The sequence below is a fragment of the Platichthys flesus genome, chromosome 1, assembly GCF_949316205.1.
Source record: "Platichthys flesus chromosome 1, fPlaFle2.1, whole genome shotgun sequence".
NCBI lineage: Eukaryota > Metazoa > Chordata > Actinopteri > Pleuronectiformes > Pleuronectidae > Platichthys > Platichthys flesus.
Window position 1 is genome coordinate 17,215,579 of NC_084945.1, and position 22,784 is coordinate 17,238,362.

The following is a 22,784-nucleotide window of genomic DNA, read 5'->3' on the forward strand; positions in this document are numbered from 1 at the left end:
CTGAGATGAAATGTACATACGTGTCCTTAAAAAAAACATTTACTTCCTGTGGAACCTTGACAACCCTTTAAAAAAAACAACTGAAAGACCATTCACAGAACCACCTTGAATTCAACCTTGAATTCAACCTTGAATTCAACATGAAGATTTGTGCTCAGGCAAGTTTTTGCTGTCATACCCCATCTGCTAATCCAACTACATGAAGTGAAGGTTACTCTGGAAGTTGTTCAGTTTGCTGTAGAAATAATCTTGTACCATGTGTGCAAGGTTCTCACTGGACTTTAAACGTATAGCTACTAAATGCAGGAGTAGGTCACCCTCTAGTGATTTAAAATGGCCACTGCTGCTAAAAACCTGCAAGACAAAAAAAGAACCAGTGAGGCCACATCAATACCATTAAACATTTATTGAGAGAAAAGCCTCTCAGACATGAAACGAGAGACAATGAGGTAGAAATGTGAGCTAACTAAGATCAGTGAGGTTTGTTTATACCTACTAATCCATGCATTCCAGTCAGTTAATGAGATTAGAGTTTCACTTTACATGCACAGAGTAAGCACAGTTTGGTTTGGGGTCATTGATTGTTTTGTTGTCTTACCTCAGGGTTTATTTAGGAATTCCTGCCACAATCTCAGACTCGATACCACAGTGATCTGAACCACGCAGGATTTTAAAGTATCCTGGAGACCAGATACAAAAAAAACAGTCAACAGGACAGTTCACACATTAATCAAAAGTTATCTTCAAATGAGTAATATGTTTATATCATTATCTAGATGTTCTGGTATTGTAAATCTGGTTATTCTGAATTATTGAAAGGATCATCGACTTATGTTTTAATTGTATTAAAATGTTTCATTGTGGTTTTATCACATTTCAACATCATATTGTTGCGTGTATTTTATACCCAACATTAAATATAAAAATATATAAAACAACTAATATGTAAATATAGGGTACATTTATATATTAATGTGGTAACCTGCATGCATTATTTCAATGGTGTACACAACATTAAGTCTGACTAGTCCATATAGGACTACTGTAGTTAAACAACATCATATCTTCTGAGCCATAAGATGACTTTGGAGAGGTGCCAAATTTTTTATTTATACTGGTACAATGTATTAAACAAGAAAAGATGTCTCTGCTCACCGTTATCACCCCAGTCAGTGTTCCAGGAGTTGGCACAGAGCCAGTAGGGGACACCATCCTCCTCTCCCCAACCCAGGACCTTGATGGCATGACCACCCAGAGCAGATCCAGATATATGCTGATACACACCTGGAGGAAAGGCGCCCCCCAAAACAACGAACGTCAGAAAAACATTTTATAAAAACCCTGAGCATAACTCGCAGTCAGCAATTACCCTGTACCGAGTATTTAGTAGCATTACTTATATTTGCACTCCATTAGTCTGTCAGTGGTGCTTGTGTTCTTACCGGACTTATACATCACAAAGTCTTCATAGACGGTGAAGGCTCCTTCTACTGGACCATTTTTGGAAATCTCTGCCTGAATCTGCTCCACACTCGCCTCCACGCTGTAGGACGATTTACCTGCAACCCACTCAGAGTAAATATGTGTGTCTATGCAAGTGTGTGTCTTCACCATTATTATGGTTTGGCAATTATTTTACGACAGTTTCTTTTTGTCAGATATTACATAAATACTAAGGAGTGTTTAAATGTATGCAAGGTTATTGATTGATTAATAAAACTACTGAAAATGGATTTGAATAACAAGAATAAGTATTAAAACAAGGACAGAGCTGCCGGAATTTCGAAAACACTCTTCAAAACCATTTATGCATGTGTATGATATGGTCTCTTACACCTGTCAACAATTTTTTTTTAATTCTTCATACTGCTTCACACAGATTAAAAACAGATATAAAATAATAAGATCAATGAAAACACTTAAACCTAATTACCAGGTAATAATTTATAATGCATTTCTTACCATAATGCTTGTCCTTTTTGTAGCTGGGAGAGTATCCTGCTTCACAGCTATGGATGCACTTAGGGGTTTCTCCACCCTCTCCACTGCAGTGAGGCCTGCTGCCATTCACATGGTGCTCACAGGGGGGGATGGTGTAGGGCCGGCAACCTGTACACACCAAGATGGAGTCAGAACTGTACAAAACACACAAAAACACACACACCAGTATAGAAGTCTCATAACGTACCAATGTGGGAGTTGTAGAGACCACCAGAGACCAGTCCGTCTTTAGTCCAGAAGTCCCAGGCAGCCGAGGGGTAACCACCATTACATCTAAAGAAAAAGAGGGAAAACAAATGCATTCTTATCCCAAGTTTTTATCCCTTGAACTGACAAACCAATAAACACTCAGTGCTTCTACTTCCAAACTGTTGACACTGTAAACAATTAAGATTAACCATGTCAACTCTTCCCCTACCAGGACGCACTTGTGGGATACTTTAGCAGTCCATCCTAATAATTAATAATAAATGTAAAATCAGTTCACATTGTGTGCCACTAACTGAAATATTTTTATTTGCATTACATTGAGCTGGGAGATTGTTGTTTAACTAGAAATCACAATGACAATTACTGAATTTTATAAGTGCATTGATGGAGAAACTGTATTTGTGGATTATATATGTTATGACCCAAGGTACTTAATGAAGGTCAGTTTTGGCAGTTTCCTTCATCTTCTTATCAGATGATTTACTAGTGAGCTTGCAATGAGGCTTTTCATCGTTTCCTCACCCTCTGGATTACAGTCCTCATAGAGTAGGTCACATTTGGAAGTAGTGAAACTGTTCACACACTCTGTTTCTTACCCCATGCCACAGGCATCACAACAAGTCAGCAGATCCTCAGAGGAGATCTCCACATTGATCTTGCCACCACTGTGGATGCACACACGGTCGGAGATGGCCTCTGCAGCGCCAAATGCCTGTGGTCAGAAGATCCAAAGTACGTCATAAAACACACATATAACCCGGAAAAGCAGGGAAAGGGACTAGATTTGATTAAATGACAATAAAGCAGGTTTCACTCAACAGTTGGGAAACCCAACTTATCCTGTCTTTTCCCCAATCTGAAACACAGGAAGCAGCACGAATCTCTGCCTGTCTGACTGACATCTCTCAGTGGATGTCTGCACACCACCTGGAAATCAACCTTGACAAGACCAAACTACTTTACCTTCCAGGGAAAGGCTCTCCCTCTCATAACCTGACAACTCCGTATTAGCCCCCTGACAGACTTCTAAGAACTGGATGCGACATTCGGCAGTCAGCTCTCCCTTACAGCCAACATTACAGTAACAACCCATTTCTGTAGATTCTGTACAACATCAGGAGAATACGTCCCCTTCTCACTCAGAGGGCGGCAAAGGTTCTGGTAAAGGCTCTGGTGTGAATGCAAATGTCTGAATGAGAGCCTCCCGATCTCTGCCAGGCCTCCTAGTACACTAGAATAGAATCCTTAAATTGTCATTTCTAGGTGTACAACGACATTTAGCAGCAATCCTCAAGATGCAATATATCTATATATATCAGGGGATCCTCGTGAGCGAGCTTGTCAGAAGACTTATTTTATTTAATTAAATTTTGTGTTTTAAATAAAATAAAATAAGTTTTTGTTTGAACACATCAGGGGATGCTCCTAAGAAGTGTCAGACGCACAAATGAAAACTTGAAGAAAAATATATTTCCGGTGAAACAGTGGCATCACACGTGTAGAAGACATCATCTAAGATGTCAAGATAGTTTGTTGTGATAAGACCAGAGGCCGGTGTGTTGTAAAGATCTAGTATCTTGGCAGCTGAGTTAATACGTCACTTCCTGCCTCTGGCTGCTCTACAGCTCACCTGAATAATGCAGATTATTGAGGATTTGTTGCTGTTGTGAATACGTCTGTGCAGAGAACCTCCCAATGTGTTGTGCATGTGTGAAAAACAATCTTGTCGTAAACTCTGGACCCAATTCTCTGGACTTAAACAACATGTCATATCTGAAAACAGCTATAATGTAAATTCTTTAGAGCAGTCAGTCAGTCCCCCCCCCCCCCCCCCCCCCCCCCCCTCCCCTTACCCAGCAGGATCCACAGGAGCCCTGGTCTCTAATCTCCTTCAGTGTGGGACACTCAGGCCACTGCTCTCTGGAGTCAAACTCTGCAGGCAGCTTCAGGCCTCCAGCATACTGAATCCTGCAGAGGTTAGGTAGGTCAGTATAACTATGAGCTACTTATCTAAAACGAAAAGCAGATTTGATGCAGGTGATTATACAGAGTCTGAAAACACTGCTTACAAGCAAAGGTACACAGTGTACATATTAGGGAAATGTACAAAACAACAAGTTCTCACACTCACTAATATGCGAGCTATGGAACACTAAGCTTACATAGATCTCATGTGTTTCACACTGAGCGACAGACTGTGTCTAACTGAGACTCACATGATTGGGAGTTTCGGTCCCTTCAGCATCGTTCCACAGAGTCTCCGCACGTAACTGTAGTCGACATCGTGGAAGTTGTGACCAGCCTGAAGGAGACAAGGGACACTTAGTCAAATACAACTGATGATAACCACTGACAAGAGTCCAACATACTGTAAGAAGATAAACAAACTCACCTTCCATGTAGTGTTCATCTTATTGATGTAGTTGACCATCTCATTGGACAGTGGCTGGAGGTGGGGTCTGGCCAGGCTCACAGACACGCCTGCAGCCAATAACAGAAGGGCTGCATGCCACATTTTGTCTGAAAGACATAAAATAAGACAAAAACAGGTAAATTGGCTATTCACATCACATCACTATGAGCTGTAGTAATTATATTAATTCTGGTTAAAATTATGAAACTTCTCCATAAATGACAAACAGACTATTTACTGTTTATAGCCCTTTTCCAGTCTAATCGACCATTCAAAGCTCTTTACACTACAAGTAGCATTCACACAACGCTTCTATATTCAGTGTCTATCACACTACATCCATCAGCATAGCTGTCAGGGGCAACTTGGGGGCTCAGTATCTTGACAAGGACATTTAGGAATGCAGACTGAAGGACCCCAGGATCGCACCAATATCCATCTGGTAAGTGGACAACCCTCTACTCCCTCCAGATCTACAGGACATAGAGTTAGAGCTACAAGAAGATACTGAACTACAAATATAAAATACACTATATCAGCAGGAAATGGGGACATTTATGAAAACTCCACATTCACAAAGAACTCAATGGGGGACAGTTTGAGGCTGAGAAAATGTAATGTCATGCATGAGCACAAGCTTTTCCACACAACTTGAAACACACCTGACCGCACAGTGTCACAGTGGCTGCAGCTACAAGTGGAACAAGCATTCACAGACACACAGAGCAGATAAAACCTCTTATCCTCGGTCATGCTAGTGTGGAGTGTTTTCCAGAAGTTAAACTCACTGCATCAGTAAACATGTACAATAAACGACTTACAAAACGAAAACACGTGAGGATATTGTCCGTGCTAAGGCCTGAACAGAAGAAAAGCTTTGTCAGAAATTTTTGAGAATTCTGTCTTTAATTGTGTTTGAATAGTATATCACAAATAATAAAAAAAAAGAATATAGAAGATGATCCAATGAAAACCGCCCAGGTCTTTCAGAGGAAGGAAAAAAACAGCTGGGGAAACTGGTTTCATGTCACATGACAGAGGTGAAAAAAATGACAAGAAGCTCCAGCTGTTGGAGGGAGAAAGTTATTTTCATTCTGGTGCCTATGCCGATGTCTGTGGCATTAAACCATCTACATTTCTGCATAAGATTCCAACTGTGTGCAAACTTAAAAACATGACAATGGACAAACTGGGACTAACAGATTATGATCGGAAAATCACAAGAAAAGTATAAAAGACACCAAAGTATTTTTCTCAAATCATTTTTTAAAGAAGTGGTTCAACCCCACACTTACTGAAACAATAAAGGGGATGTGATTTGGAGAAGTGAACCATGACACTGCTGATTGTTATTTTTAAAACGTCCGTCATACCGAGACTCACTCAGGCTGCATTAACTTGGAGGTTTTTTTGACACATCTAAATGTCAAACCAACAGATTATATTTATTCATGTGTGGTTGGGGAATTTTAAACATCTGCGTTAAACCTGACCCATTACTGATCACTATTATCAATCCACCAAACTTCATTTGTATGGCCCCTTCTTACAGACTAGTGTAGTTGACTAATGGGAAATCATAAGCATAAAGAAAAAGCTAAAATGAGAATAAAAACAATAAAATAAAAACGTGTTGCAAGGATTGCAACACGTCCAGCTGCTCTCAGGTAGAAGACGACAACTGAGGATAAAGTTGTGTTTTTGACATAAAAGCTACAGGGATAATGTTTATTTTTTGTATTTTGTCCAACAGAAGGGAAAAGGCAAATACGCTGCAATGGTCCTTCTTGTCTTTTATATTCCTCCAATCTCTGACCTGTTTGTGCAGCAGTCTGTGAGGTCACACAATAGATGTAGCTTTTTTTCCGATTGTCTGATGACTCACATGTGTTTGTTCTATGTGGTAAGAATTCGAACTAATTTCCTCCTTTATCACAGAACTACAGGCCTGATGACAGGAAGCCTGGTGAGGCGTGACTTACCATAGAATTCAAATAAAAAAACGATCAAACCCTATTTCTCTGTACTAGCAAATATATAAACTTTGTTTATTAAAAATGTTCACCAGTTTCAGTAACAGGTTTTCTTCCCCTTTGACATATTTATAAATCTGTTCCTTTTGCTTGTTCCAAATCACTTTCACTTTCCCTCGCCCAGTTTACTGTGCTCGACTCTTCAGCGTTAAGTTTCACAATCACCTGACTTTAGATATCAAGTTATGTTCCCTGAGCTAATGACCTACCTGTTGGTAACACATGTCCCCTGTGAGCATGAGGCTGAAGTGGGTCGACATGTAACAACACGTGAGCTGACACAAAACAGGTTTAAACTGCTCTTTGTTTTCGATCAGTGTGGAGGCTGAACACTGTTTCTACACTGTGTGGAGGCTGCTGCTTCATGAGGAGCTGGGACAGACTGAACAAAGTGCTGACACACGGTGTAAACATGTCTGTTACACACTGAGGCCGCTTCATGTCGACAAACAACAACAACCACATACTATAGTTAAACTACAGTTTACTATAGTAAATAAAACCGCTCACCTGTATTTTGTTTGCAGCGTGATGTTGAATCAGTGGGTCTGTCCTGTCTGCGGGACCCCGGACAACAAAGTGTGAGAGAGAGACACGGTCCCGGAATATTTATTCCGCAAAGCACGTGACACAGTCACATGATCGCTGCTCATGTGATCAGTGACGATACCAAACCCACCAACGGACCACCAGCCCCACTCCTCTGGTTTTTTTTTATTGTTCAGGTGTCTGAGTGTCTGGAAACATGAGAAAAATAATCATTATATTTGTATAACTGGTTCGAAAGCACATGTAACGATGAGGCGGTTCGCACCAGTGGGACACCGTGGAACTGCAGTGCTTTAATATGACCGATAGGTGATGACGAAGCCCCCCCTCTCTGACAACAGGACACCACTGTACTTTCAAATGTAACCTTGTAAGTTTAAAATCTGCCTCTACTTTTATTTATTTATTTATCTATTTACGGTATTTACTTATTTCAAACATGTTAAAACAGAATATAGAAATAAAAAAAGAAGAAACAAACAATCAGCATCAGCAGTCATGTTGAATCACAGGCAAAGAAATCATACCATAATGGCCCTTCGCTTCATTCTGTGGGAAATCATTGGAAATGTAAAAAAAAAACAAAAAAAAACTATCCTGCACTGATGAAGATGACCTTTCTAAATAATGCATGCACAGCTTCCAATGTAGACTAATTCCTATGTATCCCTGACTTTCACTTCTTTATTCTTTTGAGAAGTATCTTGTGATTGATAGCTGATGAAGAGCAATGATGCTATGTCGCTGTTTCATGGTGTGGGTCACTGACCAAAGACAACACACTGATTGTGTAATTACTTTCTCTTCCTTTAATGAGATGTCATCTGACTTTCAAATTATGCTTTCATCTGCATTTGTTTGTCTTTCACGTTCTTTAACATTGTGAGATAGGACTTTTTTGCACATTTTCACAGATTTCTCAGATAATAATTCACAGATCTTGATGAAAAGATCTGACAGGTTGGGGGGACTGATATTGATGAGTGTGTGCAATTTGGTGCAGCTCCAAATAAAAATCTGGTGAAATAAAATGAGGTTTCATAAGGGGGTCATTGGGCCCTGGTAGTATGTAATATCCTTAAGCACAGCATAAGGTTTGGACTTAGACTCACTGTGTCACATCTCTACCTGTGTCCAAAGCTCATGATAATACTGAAACTTCCCTGATAGTAAATGAATGAAGGCTGATCAACACACCACTCTGATCATGATTAATGACTTTATTTTTCATCACATCAATAGCTACAGATGAGGTGCTGCATGTTGATTAGTGGAGGCCGTCCAACGATGAGGTGACGTAAGGAAGCTCCAGCCTGTCAGTGTCCCTACACCACAAGTTCACACATGAAACTTTAGCACACGACCTGGAAACACTGCACTGTGGCTCATCTCAGGACATTACATGTGATCGAGTATAAAAGCAGAATTTGGTTTAAAATACAAAATGATTCAAATTAGAAAACACAAGTAAATATCAACACACACAGCAGGTAACATAGCAAAGCCTATACTGTGCTAATACAAAGCAATACACACACATGAAACAAGCTTCCTGCAAGGCAAAGTGCTGATTCATGATGATCAAGCCAAGACTTCACTAAAACATATTTTTATCAGTGCACTAATATACTTTCATTAGCTTCCTTATTGCTTCTGCATACACATACATTCAAGCATGTGTGTTAACTACTGTGACGTGTGTGTGCATGTGTAGTTACAGTTGGTGCGTTTTTCTCTATGGGAATAGACACATCTGTGTTGTCCGTACGAATGAGTATCATGCAGGGACTTCTTTTTCTCTCAGCAGGTCAAAGTTCATGGATATGACAGGGTCGGATAAGGCTGTTCGGCCAAAAGCACATATCTCTCTATTCTTTGTTCCAAAACCCAGAATTAACAGTATATTCTCAACAATTTAATTGCTTATTAGTGACTTTACTTTATATATGTAATTTTTTGTTTAAAAAATCAAAAATTAAAAAGCTTGGTTTAGGAAAGAAACAACAAAACCATAGACAAATATACATGGTAGACTGATATCTGTAAACGCTACATTCTTGAACATGACTTATTGAAATAAATACTAATAAATATAACATGACATAATACTGGCTCTCACCGAACTGGAAACCCATAGCAGCACATGATCTTTACCTTAATTCACATTTTACATTCTGCTCCTTACATGATAAAAACATGTTTTAGAGCTTTTCCCTTAATGTAGAAGAAAACCACTCATTTAGAGTTACAGCTGATCATTCAGCTTAACATTAATATAGTACCTCATTCAATAAATGATCATTAGCATCCAGCTTCAGTGTTCACTGAATGTGATTTTTAATGATAATTCCATTGTATCACATAATATATATATATCATCATCATTCATACATGTCACTAATTAAAACAAAACAAAATGTTATAATTGGGATTCGTCATTGAAAATATTTTCTTTCAACAACACAAGCATTAATTATGTCCTGCTGCAGAAATTATCCATTCCTTATTATGTAAAACAAATTCGCCTTTAAAAAACCTTGTTCATAATTATATTTGGTCAAACTAACTATTAAAAATATATATATGTGTAATTTCGAGAAAAGCTTGTCTGTGAATGGTGAAGTTAGTCTTAATAATTTGTTTGTATATTTATAGATTTATTTTATGCTTTGATGAATATTATACATTAGTCTCATATAACTATATAATTGTATGACTAAAACAGTATATATTTATAGATTAAATTAATATGTGATCACCAACATAAAATCCAATCAGCAATAAGATACGAGAAAAGTAAAAATAATAAAACAACGATCAGATGATATAATATTTTATATTGCTTAATTAAATTCTAGTGTAGTTTGAAGAATATCATGCTAGAGCCATCTAGTGGCTAACGTGACAAACCTCAGCTTTAATTTTCTGCTGTTAGGTGCTGACGGACTGGCATGAAGGTGTAGCATAAGATTCATAAAGTTATTTCTATTTTACAGAGAGTAAATTCAGGCCTCGATCTATGTGTGTATGAAAGTAGCTTGTGTTAACATTAAACATGTTGTGTAAATAAAGTGAGTAACAGTCTGATTAGTGAATGAGGGGAGATGCTCAACATCATCTCAAGTTTTAGGAAAATGTGTCATTGTTTCTGTATGTCACAACTGATCCCTGGTTTCATTGTAACACAATACATTTAGACAATTTGATCCAATGCCACATATAGCTGATGAACAGCACTAAAACCTCAGCTCATAGGAGACATTGAGGTGGTAAGAGTGAAATCTGTTCTACAGACAAAACGAGGAGATCACATAAAGACAAGTCTCACCAGTTAAAAAAAGAGACAGGTTTGGCGAGTTACATTATACAAGAGACTTTGCTCAGCAGCCTGGCAGCATGTTGTTCTTATTGTAAACTGGTTTAATTTCCTGGATCATTTAGAAAAATCTTAGTCATTAAGATAATTTCATGAACTTTGCCCCGATTCTCATGATTGTTTATGTTATCTCAACCCGCCCCATCATTTTAATGATTCATTTGCTAATGGACGTTATTAATTCTGCACCTCCTGAACACGACACCTCACTGCTGTGGGTTTTCTCTGTTTGGTTTCCCATTATTCATTGTAAATGAATGAAAGCGATGCTCCACTTTTATTAGCACCTGTGAAATGTTTCTCTTGGTTACTGACCCAGATTTCATCTTCAGTTCACTGTGACCAGCTCTGATGGTAAACAGCCTGAGTCTCCCTGCAACACAAGTTTTTATACCCCAGCCTGCAAAGAGCATCATATTTGAGGAGATCCGTATTACTCAAGCCTTCCTCATGCAGCTGCACCCACCAGGAGCAGCAGGTGCAGCGACATGAGCTTGAACAATCAGTACACAACCAACATCCCTACAGAGGTCTTCAGGTATTTTGCCAGTGTCACTTGTGCATCTACATTTTCCGCATGTTAGGGTATAAAAGATCATACTTTATATTCTTTAATAACTGATACAAATGAATAAACACAACCACTGAGCCTTTCCCCAGTAATTAAAGCAGAGAGATAGGTTTATCTTCAACTGCTGAACTGAAAAAAGATTTCCATTCCCCACCTAGGATTTCCCATCCCCTCCGCCCCCCAACCCTCCTTACACCGCCCTCTCTCTACTGTCCACATACTGGACCATCTGTTTACGAGCGTGGGAGATGACTGGAGTGAGTGGGATGACTGGAGTACCGGGCGTAGTAGCACCAGGAGTGGATGCACCGGGGGTTGAGGCAGCGGGTGTCGAAGCTGCGGGTGTTGAAGCACCAGGCGTAGAAAGAGCAGGCGAGGAAGCACGGGGGGTGGTGCCCGGTGTTGTACCTGGAGTGGCAGGAGTCACGACAACAGAGGCTGGACTGAGAATTTCAGCCCCAGGTCGAGGCTCCAATCGGGGGGTGGAGGTGATGAAACGAGCCTCCCTGATCCGGTAGGGACTTCGGTAGGTGGAGATGGGCGACAGCTCAGAGCCCCAGCCGAGATAGCTCCCGCTGGAGGGAGACTGTGCTTCTGCACTGAAATACAGTGTGGTGCTAGACTCTCCAGGTATCCCCGACTTTTTCTCTGGGGAAGCAATCAGCATAGGGGAACGTCGCTCAGGTGACCAGCCGGGAGTCTTGATGTCCAGCGAGCATACGGAGGACGAGGCTGGGGTCAGGCTTGCAGCGAGGCTTGCAGCATTGCTGTCGATGTGGCGGAGGCTCTCTGGTTGCATTGGGGACGAGAGTGACGGTGAACCATAGGCTGCACTCTGAAAATCCTCTTCACCTTTGAAAAGAAAAAACACAGAGAATTTGAAGTGTCTTCAAAATAATACACACACTTCTTATAGAGGAAGCCACAGGGAACCTCTACAGAAAGTTTAAAGTATCAGTAATAGTAGACCTATTCCTCACCATTAATCCCACTGCATGAGATTAACAGCACACACACAGAGAACATTACACATATTTATCCTTTACATGAGGCACTGATGTTTGGTGATTGATCAGTTTTAACACCATGACTGTACAGGTGCATTATTGAGTTTTTGATAAAGGAGATGTGTTTAATATTTCTGTCATCGCAAAGTGAGTGTTTGCTTTTTTTGCTTGTGCATTGCTATGTTAGCAGATAATCAGGAATCACACCATTTCGTTCGGATGGTGGAGCACTGGAGTCTTCCTCTGCTGTCTCTTCATTAATGACCTCATGGATCGGGATAATCTCTGGAAACCTTCTCATATCCTGGATTGTTGTGGGAGGAGCTCTCCTCACCGGTCTGGCCACCACACTGGTGGGAGGAGGCCTTGCTGCCTGGACCACCTCTGTCACCTGGAGACAAGACAATCAGCGTTTGAAAAAGCATCAACCCCATTGAAAATGTGTGCACTGTATATGATGCTTTCAGTTTATTCATCTACATTTTCAGATAGTCAGGCCGTGCCATTTAGAAGTCGTCTTCAAATGCATTGAACAAATGCTTATTTCCTTTGTAAACAACGAGGGATCCCACAGGTGGATCCTTCTGTGGCCAACCTATCCCAGGATTCATGGCGTGACAAAGTTAAGAGGATAGCTATGTGTCTGCAGTAGGTGCAGCCGCTTAAAGAGGATAACACTGACATTTTAAGTGTGGGACAAGCTGTGGATGCAAATAGGAAGTCCACTATATAGGCCCTATCATTATAACATTAAATATGTAATAACAACATAACATATAATAACTTACATGTGGAGCCTGGGCCACCTGTGGAGGAGCTGGCTGAGGAGCCGGATGTGAGATCTGAGGAACCTGTGGTGGAACAGGTTCAACCTGACAAATCACAGCACAAATAAGAATAAGAAACATTACACATTCGTTAAATACGGTCATATTTAGCTATGTGATCTCTCTGCTGAATTGAATCAATTAAAATCAAATCAAGTCAAACTTTAATGTCATTTTACCAGACCTTCAACAGTATTGCAGGCAGAATGAATATATTGTTAATATATTAGATAAGATAAACTGTCCATCTTAAAAGAGCATGTGAATTAAAAAAATGTTAAAAGAGTCAAATATAAAATATAAAGTGGCTTCACAGGACAGTTTCAACAACAGGAAAGCAACTCACCCGAGGGACATATGGTTCGTCAGGGGAGTGAAATTCTTCAGACAGACCCATCAGTCCAGCCAGTCCCCCCTCGCCATAGACCGACCAGATCTTTGTTACATCCCCTGTCTTCAGAGCCAAGCGAATCAGCAGCCAGTGGTGATGTCTCCAGCCCTCCCATTGGATAGGAAGGTCCATGAGAGTCCCACCTCCTAATAATATGAATAACCCAAGTCATATAATTAGATAGACAGATATAGATGGATTGATGATGGATGGATGGATGGAGCTTTAAACAGACCAGACAGTGTTGCGTGGCGATGGAAAGTGGGCGTGACTTTCTCCTCCAATGAGAGCGTAGACCCGCGCTCTGTGCAGGCTCCACTAATCCCTCTGTGGCGAATACTCTGGAAAATCTCAAAGGACTTCGGGTGGAGGAAACGATAGTACAGAGCCAACGCTATCACTCCTGGAGAGAGAGGAAGAAGTAAACAGAAGTGAGGAGGACTTGAAGAGTGAATGAAGGAGATGTTCCTGCAGCAACATGAACATACAGGTGTGGATACAGGTGTGTTAGGATTTGCACACATATAGTGCATGAAGATGTTGTACAGCATGTGGCCGTGATTCTAACCAATGAGGAAGCTGCAGAACACTGCGGCTGGGATGCCAACAGTGTCCCAGGACACCATGGTAAACATCCAGGATGAGGCCAGAAGAAGAAATGCGTTCTCTAAGAACATGACCTGAGGAAAAAAAAAGAGAAACAGACAAATTGTTACCACTTCTAAAACCTGTCACCCATATTTGTTACAGGTGCCAAATGGTTTTCATTCAGTTAGTTTTTGTATCAATGAAACTGATTGACACTTTGAACCAAAGTGCAGTACACAATTAACACGATATTGACCTATATGATCCTTTCACAGACATATCGATGTCAGTGTTTATGTTTGCTGACATGAAAACTTACATTTTATAGAATAAAAAGAAACAGGAAAGATGTAAATGTTTATTTTCTTAATTCAAGTTCCATATAATTTTTTGTATGGATTTTTCTCTTTATTTATAAAGACTTATAAAGTCTCAATAACGTTGCTTTATAAGGGTTTGATAGTAACAACTTGTCACTACTGACAATTAAACATATTTATCTATCTATTTCAAATATATGTTTCTCCAGATGTATCCTATTGGAAATTATTTAATCCATAAAATCAGTCTGGCTCTAATGTATTTTCTGTATTTCTATTTTCTGTTTTCCTCAAAACAAGGCCTTAATATGAAGAAAAGAAGAGAAAAGTAAATTTTCCCCAAATTAAATTATTCTTCCTCATGTCAGGTTTGTTTAAGGAAAATAAATCTTGAATCAGATTTATTTTTTCTGTTTTTATATTCTCAAAAGTTTTCTGTTTTTTGGTCTCAAAAGTGATCCATCTGTGTTCCATCAAATACAAATATCAAGCAAAAGTTTGAGTAAGAATCTGTTGTTTATCTATTGTTATTTGTTATTATATGTACCTTTGTTCCATGAGAGAGAAAATAATGGATACAGGAAGTTGCACAATTGTCGGATCCACATTCACACAAGTCTGACCTGACAAAGCCAAACGTACCAGGTAGAAACCGGCCATGCGGTATCTGGATTGACCATACTTCACGTTGAGGAAGAGGAAGATGTGAATGGCTCCCAGCACGAGGTTGAAGATTCTCCATCGGCTTGTCGATCGTATGATGTCAGTCTGCTGAGACACCATCCAGAAAGTTGCCCCCAGCCAGTGCACACCTGACACAAACACAACAACAACAGGCAACAACAGTAAATACTTGTTGTAGACAAACCAAAATGCTCATGTCTTAGAAAAGTGACTATTTCAGCAACTTGCCGATGACTCCCAGGATCCACTGTTTGAAGATACGTGTGAAGAGCATGAGAACAGCGAATCGAGATCCCAACATACCGACCTGCGGACAGAGAAAACCTCCCTGTCACATCCTTACCTCTCACAAATCAAAAAACAGGCCAATAAATATGGATTATTATACTGATACTGCTATATTAATGCTGCATGTGGTACATATTGGTTGTTTAAAGTGTATAAATGTGCTCACCCTCCACAGCAGTCGACAGAGAATGGCAGCGGGCGTCATATGTAAGTGACCCGGTCTGATCAGAGAACAGGCTCTGGCGTAGAGGACCAAGGCCCAGGCGAGAGACAGCAAACACACCACGAAACACACCGAGGCTGGAGGGGCAAGACAGAGAGCCAAGGGGAGGAGAGAGGAAAAGAAGTGTCAACACATGGATACACCACTTTACATTAGACACAAGGTTGCTGCAGATGCACGCTGGAAACTCTAGTAAGTGTTAAAGCTGCGATGATTGGCGTTTTGGAAACATGTAGAAGAACATCTGACATATGGTGAGCATGTGACCAAAAACTTACCTCAACACATCAAGCAGACACAGAGCAACATTATCCTCGATCTGGAGTCCAGCTAACAAATCCATATAATCAATCTCTTTTGACTCTGTTTTGGTCTCCACCAATTCCTGTGGGAAAAATGTGTCTCTATGCTTATAAGCCAATCAGCTTTGTTTGCAGTTTGGTGCTTTATACTTCAAATGTCTACATTTGTTTTTAAATTGAAACATAAAAACTCAGATTTACCTCATTGTTTGAGATACTATACTATTTTGGCAACAGTTCACAATTCTATATATTTATACTATATTATATTGTAACACATTTTTTAAATTTCATATATGTATTTTGTATTTGTGATGTGTGACATAAACCAAACTAAACTGGACAATTAGTGCACAGTGTTTTTTTCCATTCATAACTCTCACTCTTCCCACCTCTTCCAATGAGCTGACTGTTCGGCGTGTCCGGTGATCCAATCAGACTTCAGTACGATCTCAATCAGTGTTTCAATCATCCAATCTGCCAAACTTTAAATCTGTCGCTGTCAGCTGTCATATCAATGATTCATTGCGACCCTTTTCAACACCACCTACAAATATATATAGGTTCTGTTTCAGACCTTATCACCCACATACATTCTTTATTTACTTTACCTGGAGATTTGAGACCTATATCAGTACAGATGAGCACATAGGTCGTCAGCAGCGTCTGGGGGAGGGTTACCATCAAGGCCTCTAAGAGTCTTAAGCCAGATACGTCTGCCTGCTGCATGATCTCACCATACAAATCCTCATCAGGCAGATGCATACACTCCAACAGCCTGTGGAGGCCACACATGGATGAGGGGGAGGCAGGGAGGATAATGAAGTAAGAGACAGAGAGAGATAGATACATTATCGTTACAATAATCAACACCATCATACACTATTTCCCAGCCTTGTTAATGGCCACTCCAACCAGCGGTCCAGTATAACCATCAATGATTGTTTATGAATTATTGATCATTGATCATATCGACAGATCTCACACAAACGCACAGACCACCCACCTTTTGAAGATACCCAGGTGCAGTATATGTGTCCATGAGAGAGACTTCCTGCGGATGCGTCCATCTGACAGGTACCACATGTAACTGAGCCACTGAGGAACCCATCCTGGGAACAATAGAATGGTATTAATATCAATCTGAATCGTTCTACTGATCGATCGGGTAATATTTACTCACCTGGCAGCAAGAATAGAGCAGTGAACCCAGAAAGATGGGCGTAGCAGTAGTTGTGACCAATCCACAGATAGTACACAAAGCAATAGATTACTGGGGAAAGACGGAAACACACACACACAAACCAACAGGCCATGAACAAATAGAAAGACAATCATCAGGAGTCTGATTGTGAATGATTCATGACATGTATAACTGGATGTAACTTGAGCTGTTGTTGTCTGATTATGATGATACTGAATAATTGTAATACTGTGTAAATCATAAAGACACATATAGAACAAAATACCCATCGCTATCCTAATTAAATAAATGTACTCAAGAAATAAACTTATGTTCAATTTTGAGATTGAGTTCTTCAACTTGACACTATATGTAATTATAGGTAAATAAATATATAAAAATATATTATGTATGATGCAAATAATGTACTTTTGATTTACCCTACTTATTTTATGGCAATCAATATTATTTATTTTGCTGTCTAATATTTTACATTGTACCATTGCTTTTTAAATAGTACATATACATATGAAACTAAACAACAATTTACTCTAGAAAACTGATAAACTGGGCTGTGTTTTGTGAAATAATAATAATACATTTGTATTACTATTACTATAAAGTTTATTTGAACAAAACCACTTTGATTACAAAACAAATCATTGTCACAGCATCTGATGCAGAACATTATTGTGGAAATTTGCAAAAGATGACAGTTGTGTCTTGCTATCATAACCCAGTATATACTATAAACAGACAGACAGCATTTAGCATGATGCTGATGTGCTGTTAGACTCAGAATAGCAGTGTTTGCATTATAAGTAGCCTGCAGCATTTGATCAGACAATATTTAAATATGTGTGTATTGTGTGTCCACTTCCTCAGGTGACCTCTGTTCTGTACATCATCCCATCTACGGTTTACTGTCAACAAGGCAGCTGATGCCTCCTCTCCTCTCTCAGACTCTCCCCCGTCACAGAGCCTGGAGCTCTGCAGTCCTCCCTCCCTCCATCCCTCCATACTTGAAATCTGAACCCCCTTCAGCTGCTAAAACAGGCGGGCTGTCTGGACACACTAGGCCCCAACCTGGGGGATACGCCCATATCCCCGTCCACTCATGCACCTCCAAAAGAAAAGGGCGCTGGAATATGACAACACTGCTCTGCTTTGGCTCGGGAAATATCACTGAGAAGATCCAATGATGCAGCTGTTACAAAGACGCAAAACTCTGGCATGAGTCTGCAGTTTTGCTGCATAAGGATTTTATAAAATGCAGGGCATAAAAATAGTAGAGAGTCGCACTGGTGCAGTCTCAGCTCTGCCTCAATAATTCATAACAACATTTATAACCCAATGGAAGCAACTTTCTATCATGGATTGTTGCAGATATTAAAACACACGTGACATCAGGAGGCTGCTGTGTCATCTGAACTGTGTCTGCATCCTCCATCACACACTGTACTAAAACACACTGTCACACGCACGCGCACACCAATAAAGTCAAATAACACACTGCAGGTACGTGCACGGGGACACATCATGACGTATCAGTCATCAAACACACAGTGGGTGAGACTGCATCGGTCTGAATGTGAGTGTGTGTATGTGAGTGTGTGTATGTGTGTGTGTTTGTGTGTGTGTGTGTGTGTGTCCCAGGTAGGACTCACGCGCAGTCCGCTCTGCGACGATGAGAAATGCGGTAAAGACGAACACGCAAACTTGGCAGCAGGGCATGCACGCGCCTCCGTTGCTCGGCGCCGCCGTGTAGTCTCTCATGGCGGCTCCTCTTCACACAGTGATTTTCAGCTGCTCAGGTCTGATCACCGATCTGCAGGACGCTGTGGTGGTGGTGCTGGTCCCAGTGCTCCGGAGGGGTCGGTCCAGCTGCAGCAGCAGTCTCAGTCCCGCTCTCTCTGCTCCACAACCCCGTCCCACCGCCACCGCCCGTCCCGTTAAAGTGATAGTAGGCTGCTGATGGTTGAGAGAGGTGAAACACAGTCGATGGTAAAACACTATGAAGGGTCCAAACTTACTGTTTTGGCAAAATGTTGGAGTTCATTGATGAGAAATAACGTAAATAATTTTGTGAGGATAAAGTTAGACAACATTGATAACAGATAAATGCACATGATGATTCATTTGGAGGTTTAATTGATGACTGAGTCAGAAGAGCCATATATCCTTCATATATAAATATTACATATGTTTATGGACTCAAACACACTCCTTAATAAGACTTTGCATGGACTTCCTTTTATTGCAGACAGTCTATCTTTATACATGACCTGATAGGGATAGTTTACCCAAAAATGTAAATTCCGTCATTATCTACTCACCCCTATGCGGATGGAGGGGTGGTTGAAGTGTTAGTGTCTACAAAACCTTTTTTGGAGTTTCAGGGGTAAACAGCAGTGGAGCCAAATCCAATATGATTCAAGTAAATGTTCCTTTCTTCAAACGTAAAAAATAGACAGATAATGCCATAAAGTGCCTCCATACTGCACATACTACCATTTATTTGTCCCAAACACATGCACAGACATGCAAAGGCACATTCATGCAGGTAGGGAAATTTAACTTCTGCATTTGACCCATCTGGTGCAGGACACACAGAGCAGTGAGCGACCATGTACGGTGCTCAGGGAGCACATTTTGGGGGAGTAAGGTGCCTTGCTCAGGGGCACTAGACAGGGTAGGGAGACTCTTGGAGTTTTGGACAGATTAATCCAGGTTCGTCTTTTGTTGTCTCTCCGTGGAGTCGAACAGATGAACCAGAGACCTTCTCTGCCCATAGTCCAAGTTTCGTCCACTAGACCACCGCCTCTCCACTGCACTGTATTAATGTGTGTGTGAATTGGTGAATGTAAAACTTTACTGTGAAGAGCTTTGAGTGGTCATCAAGACTAGAAAAGTGCTTTATAAATACAAAACCATTTACCATTTAGCTAGTTGGAAGGTAGAGTTGGACAGTTGGACAGCTCCCACACCTCAACATTTTACCTGATCCCCTTTTCTAATCCATGGTTTGGAAGCAAGTAGATGGAAGGAATATGCATTGTTTTTTAAAAGTGCACTTATGATAAATTGCTTTGACATAGTTATCTGAAAGCCTTCTTTTTCAAATGTTAACTGCATTTAATATGTTAGTGGAGAAAACGCCAAGAAATGACCTTATTGCGGGCAACAGAGTCATGAGTCAACACTCAATAGCTACATCACTGTTTGAATGAGTTAAGTTGACCAGAAAATGTAAATGAGTGGTACTTAGACTCACACCAAAACTATAGACAGAGGTAAAAGTATTTCACAGTTTGATGTTACTCTGCTTATGTCATAGTAATGAGGCCTACAAAACCAAAATATGCAGGAATGTTGATGTGAAATGAAGGATTAATGTTCGCAAAATGGGAGAGCTTGTTCTTACTTAGAAAAAGGAAGAAGGTCCAAAGCCTAAACTTTGTCTCATTATTAAAAAGGGAGTCATTCTTTACAGTGTCAAACACAAACTGTCTGTTGCCCTCAACGCTGTTTAGTGGTTTTGCACAAACAAGTCTAACCAGTGAGGAGGAAGACACTGCAAGTTTTGCAACCTGTACTTGCATTTAATTATTCAACAGGGAGGAAGAAATGAGCCTGTGAGAATAACAACACTTGGCAGCACAATTGTCAACAGTTTATTGTGAAAAGGCAATGGTATATGAAAAGAGATATTATCAACACCAAAGGTTTTCGAGAAATAAGCTTTAGGAGACAATAACTATCATCACTTTTTAACAAAAAGGGTCTGTACGTAAACACCACAACATTCCTGAAAAAAAAAACATCAACCATCAGAAGATTTCTTTGGTCTGTTGTCTTGCCATCTAAAGTCTGTTTTTTGACTTCTATAGTACCAAATAACAACATACCATCTGAAGACCTTACAGTACAGCAAACTCTTGACAGTGTAGAGAAAAAAAATACAATTTTGTTTGTCATTTAACTTCAGAGTGGAGTAGATTTATTTAGAAGATAATATTGGAGAACACATGCAATTATATGATGTATAGTTTACTGGGTTCAGTTGATGATGCATGTTGTCATCATACAGCATAGATCCAGACCTCATTGTGGTGAATAACAGAGAAGTATAGATCGTAGGCAGCCCCAGAGAAAGTAAGGAGATCATATGTTTTCCCAGCTTTGGTCAAGGCATCACACAGCTCCTTTGCAGTATCATTACCGCTCTTAAGGTCTGGAGTTCCACCAAACACCCTTTTGGAATGACAGGACAACAATGACAGGGCATTAGAATCATTGTTAGTTTGAGATGACATCAACACACTTCAAGGCTTAGGCCTGTGTACATTCCTTCATTCCATTCCTTCTGTCTCCTGTGTTCGGTAACACCAATGAGACCGGTGACACCGGTATCTGAGGCAACACACTGGCCCCACCCACACAACATTGTTCTCATTTGAACTCTCTTTTTTATTTACATCTATTCATTTATTTTGAGGTTTGTTTGTTTTTGTTAGTTTTCTTATTGAGGTCTGATTTATGTGGGGTTGCATAGGTGTCTGGGGTGGGTAGATGGCTGGGAGTGGGTTCTCTGGAATAATTTAAAATGAGTGAAATCCCCTCAAAGCAGAAAGTAGTGAGTTGATAGATAAATGTAGCCTCTGCTCACCTGACGTAGACAGTGGCCTCGGGTCTTGTTTCCAGTCTGATGGATTCATCAGTGATGTCAGGCATGGTTCCAGGAGGAATAAACCAGGACAGGGAAGCCTCCTGATTAATGGTGAGCAGTGCAGGCCAGGTGTCTACACGGATCGGAACATCTGCAAGTGACACAACACAACTCTTAAAACCTTGACGAAGGCAAACAGATTTTCTACACAGCCCACACAACTTTGTCAACAGTTGCAAAACATTGATGGTTGTAAAAGTGACTTTTAAAGCATACAATATAAAAGCGTAGTTTTAAAGTCACCTTAGCCTAAATGCTTTTACTTTCATCACAGATTCCTAACTGGACTATTGGATATTCAAATGAGCATTTAACAACACAAAACCACAGTGTGAGTGAAAACATTTGTATCAAACCTTGGCCTGCATGGTTGTGTTTCTTGCAGTAATTTTTCAGCTTAGAGTTTGCAGCCATTACACCTTCTCCGTTGTTCGTCTTGATTGTGGTGGTAATCCAGCTTGTGGCAACATATAGACGCTCCTCGAAATCCTGTCCAAAGCAGAAGCATTAAGTGTCTTTCAATACATACTCCAGAAAAGAAGCATTCCGATGATGTGTGTGAACAGCTCTAAAACCTACCTGGGTTTTTTGAACCAATCGGTACTCAGGACATGTTTGGCCATGGCAAAATTCTGGAGCGTCCCAGCCTTCGCAGAATGACACCAGGACAAGAGCTACAAGCACAGACAGTGGTCGCTCCATGACACTCCAAAGTAAGTCCACAGATGCAGCTTCACAAACAACAATGCTGCTTCCAGATAATGTGACACTTCCAGTTTATCAGGTCATTCAGACACTCCCACATTGTTCTTCTGGGAAGGCATTTCAACGCAACACAAAAACAAAAAAAGATCAGCACAAGTCAATATATATTTGATAAATGTGATTTCCTGAATGATTCCTTGATTTCACTGCATTGTATGAGGTCAGTTACACTTCAGAGACGAGTCTAATGTTTTCAACAAGGATTCGACTTGGCCATGGCCAATCTGCTATGATTAGAGCAGGGACATTGAACAGGGCAGGAGGGGAACAACATGTACTCATGGTGTTTTGATATTATGTGTTTTACGAGCTCACAATGATGAT

General features: G+C 40.3%; 2 protein-coding genes across 2 annotated transcripts; both read right to left on the reverse strand.

The window, feature by feature from the left end:
- Nucleotides 1-128: 128 nt before the first annotated feature.
- On the reverse strand, nt 129-7,302 carry ctsba (cathepsin Ba). The gene is made up of 11 exons (XM_062387237.1): nt 7,168-7,302; nt 4,604-4,731; nt 4,428-4,513; nt 4,065-4,179; nt 2,808-2,923; nt 2,189-2,274; nt 1,963-2,109; nt 1,443-1,559; nt 1,156-1,284; nt 599-680; nt 129-354 (listed from the first exon to the last, which is right to left on the reverse strand). The coding sequence occupies exons 2-10, from the start codon at nt 4,724-4,726 to the stop codon at nt 607-609; spliced, it is 993 nt and encodes a 330-aa protein (XP_062243221.1). The 5' UTR covers nt 4,727-4,731; nt 7,168-7,302; the 3' UTR covers nt 129-354; nt 599-606.
- A 1,109-nt stretch (nt 7,303-8,411) lies between these two features.
- xkr5b (XK related 5b) lies at nt 8,412-18,749 on the reverse strand. The gene is made up of 13 exons (XM_062387251.1): nt 18,634-18,749; nt 16,967-17,056; nt 16,790-16,895; nt 16,395-16,561; nt 15,425-15,558; nt 15,199-15,277; nt 14,929-15,098; nt 13,947-14,058; nt 13,614-13,781; nt 13,334-13,524; nt 12,949-13,032; nt 12,368-12,551; nt 8,412-12,005 (listed from the first exon to the last, which is right to left on the reverse strand). Exons 1-13 carry the CDS (start codon nt 18,740-18,742, stop codon nt 11,344-11,346), a joined length of 2,256 nt encoding a protein of 751 aa, XP_062243235.1. The 5' UTR covers nt 18,743-18,749; the 3' UTR covers nt 8,412-11,343.
- Nucleotides 18,750-22,784: the final 4,035 nt, after the last annotated feature.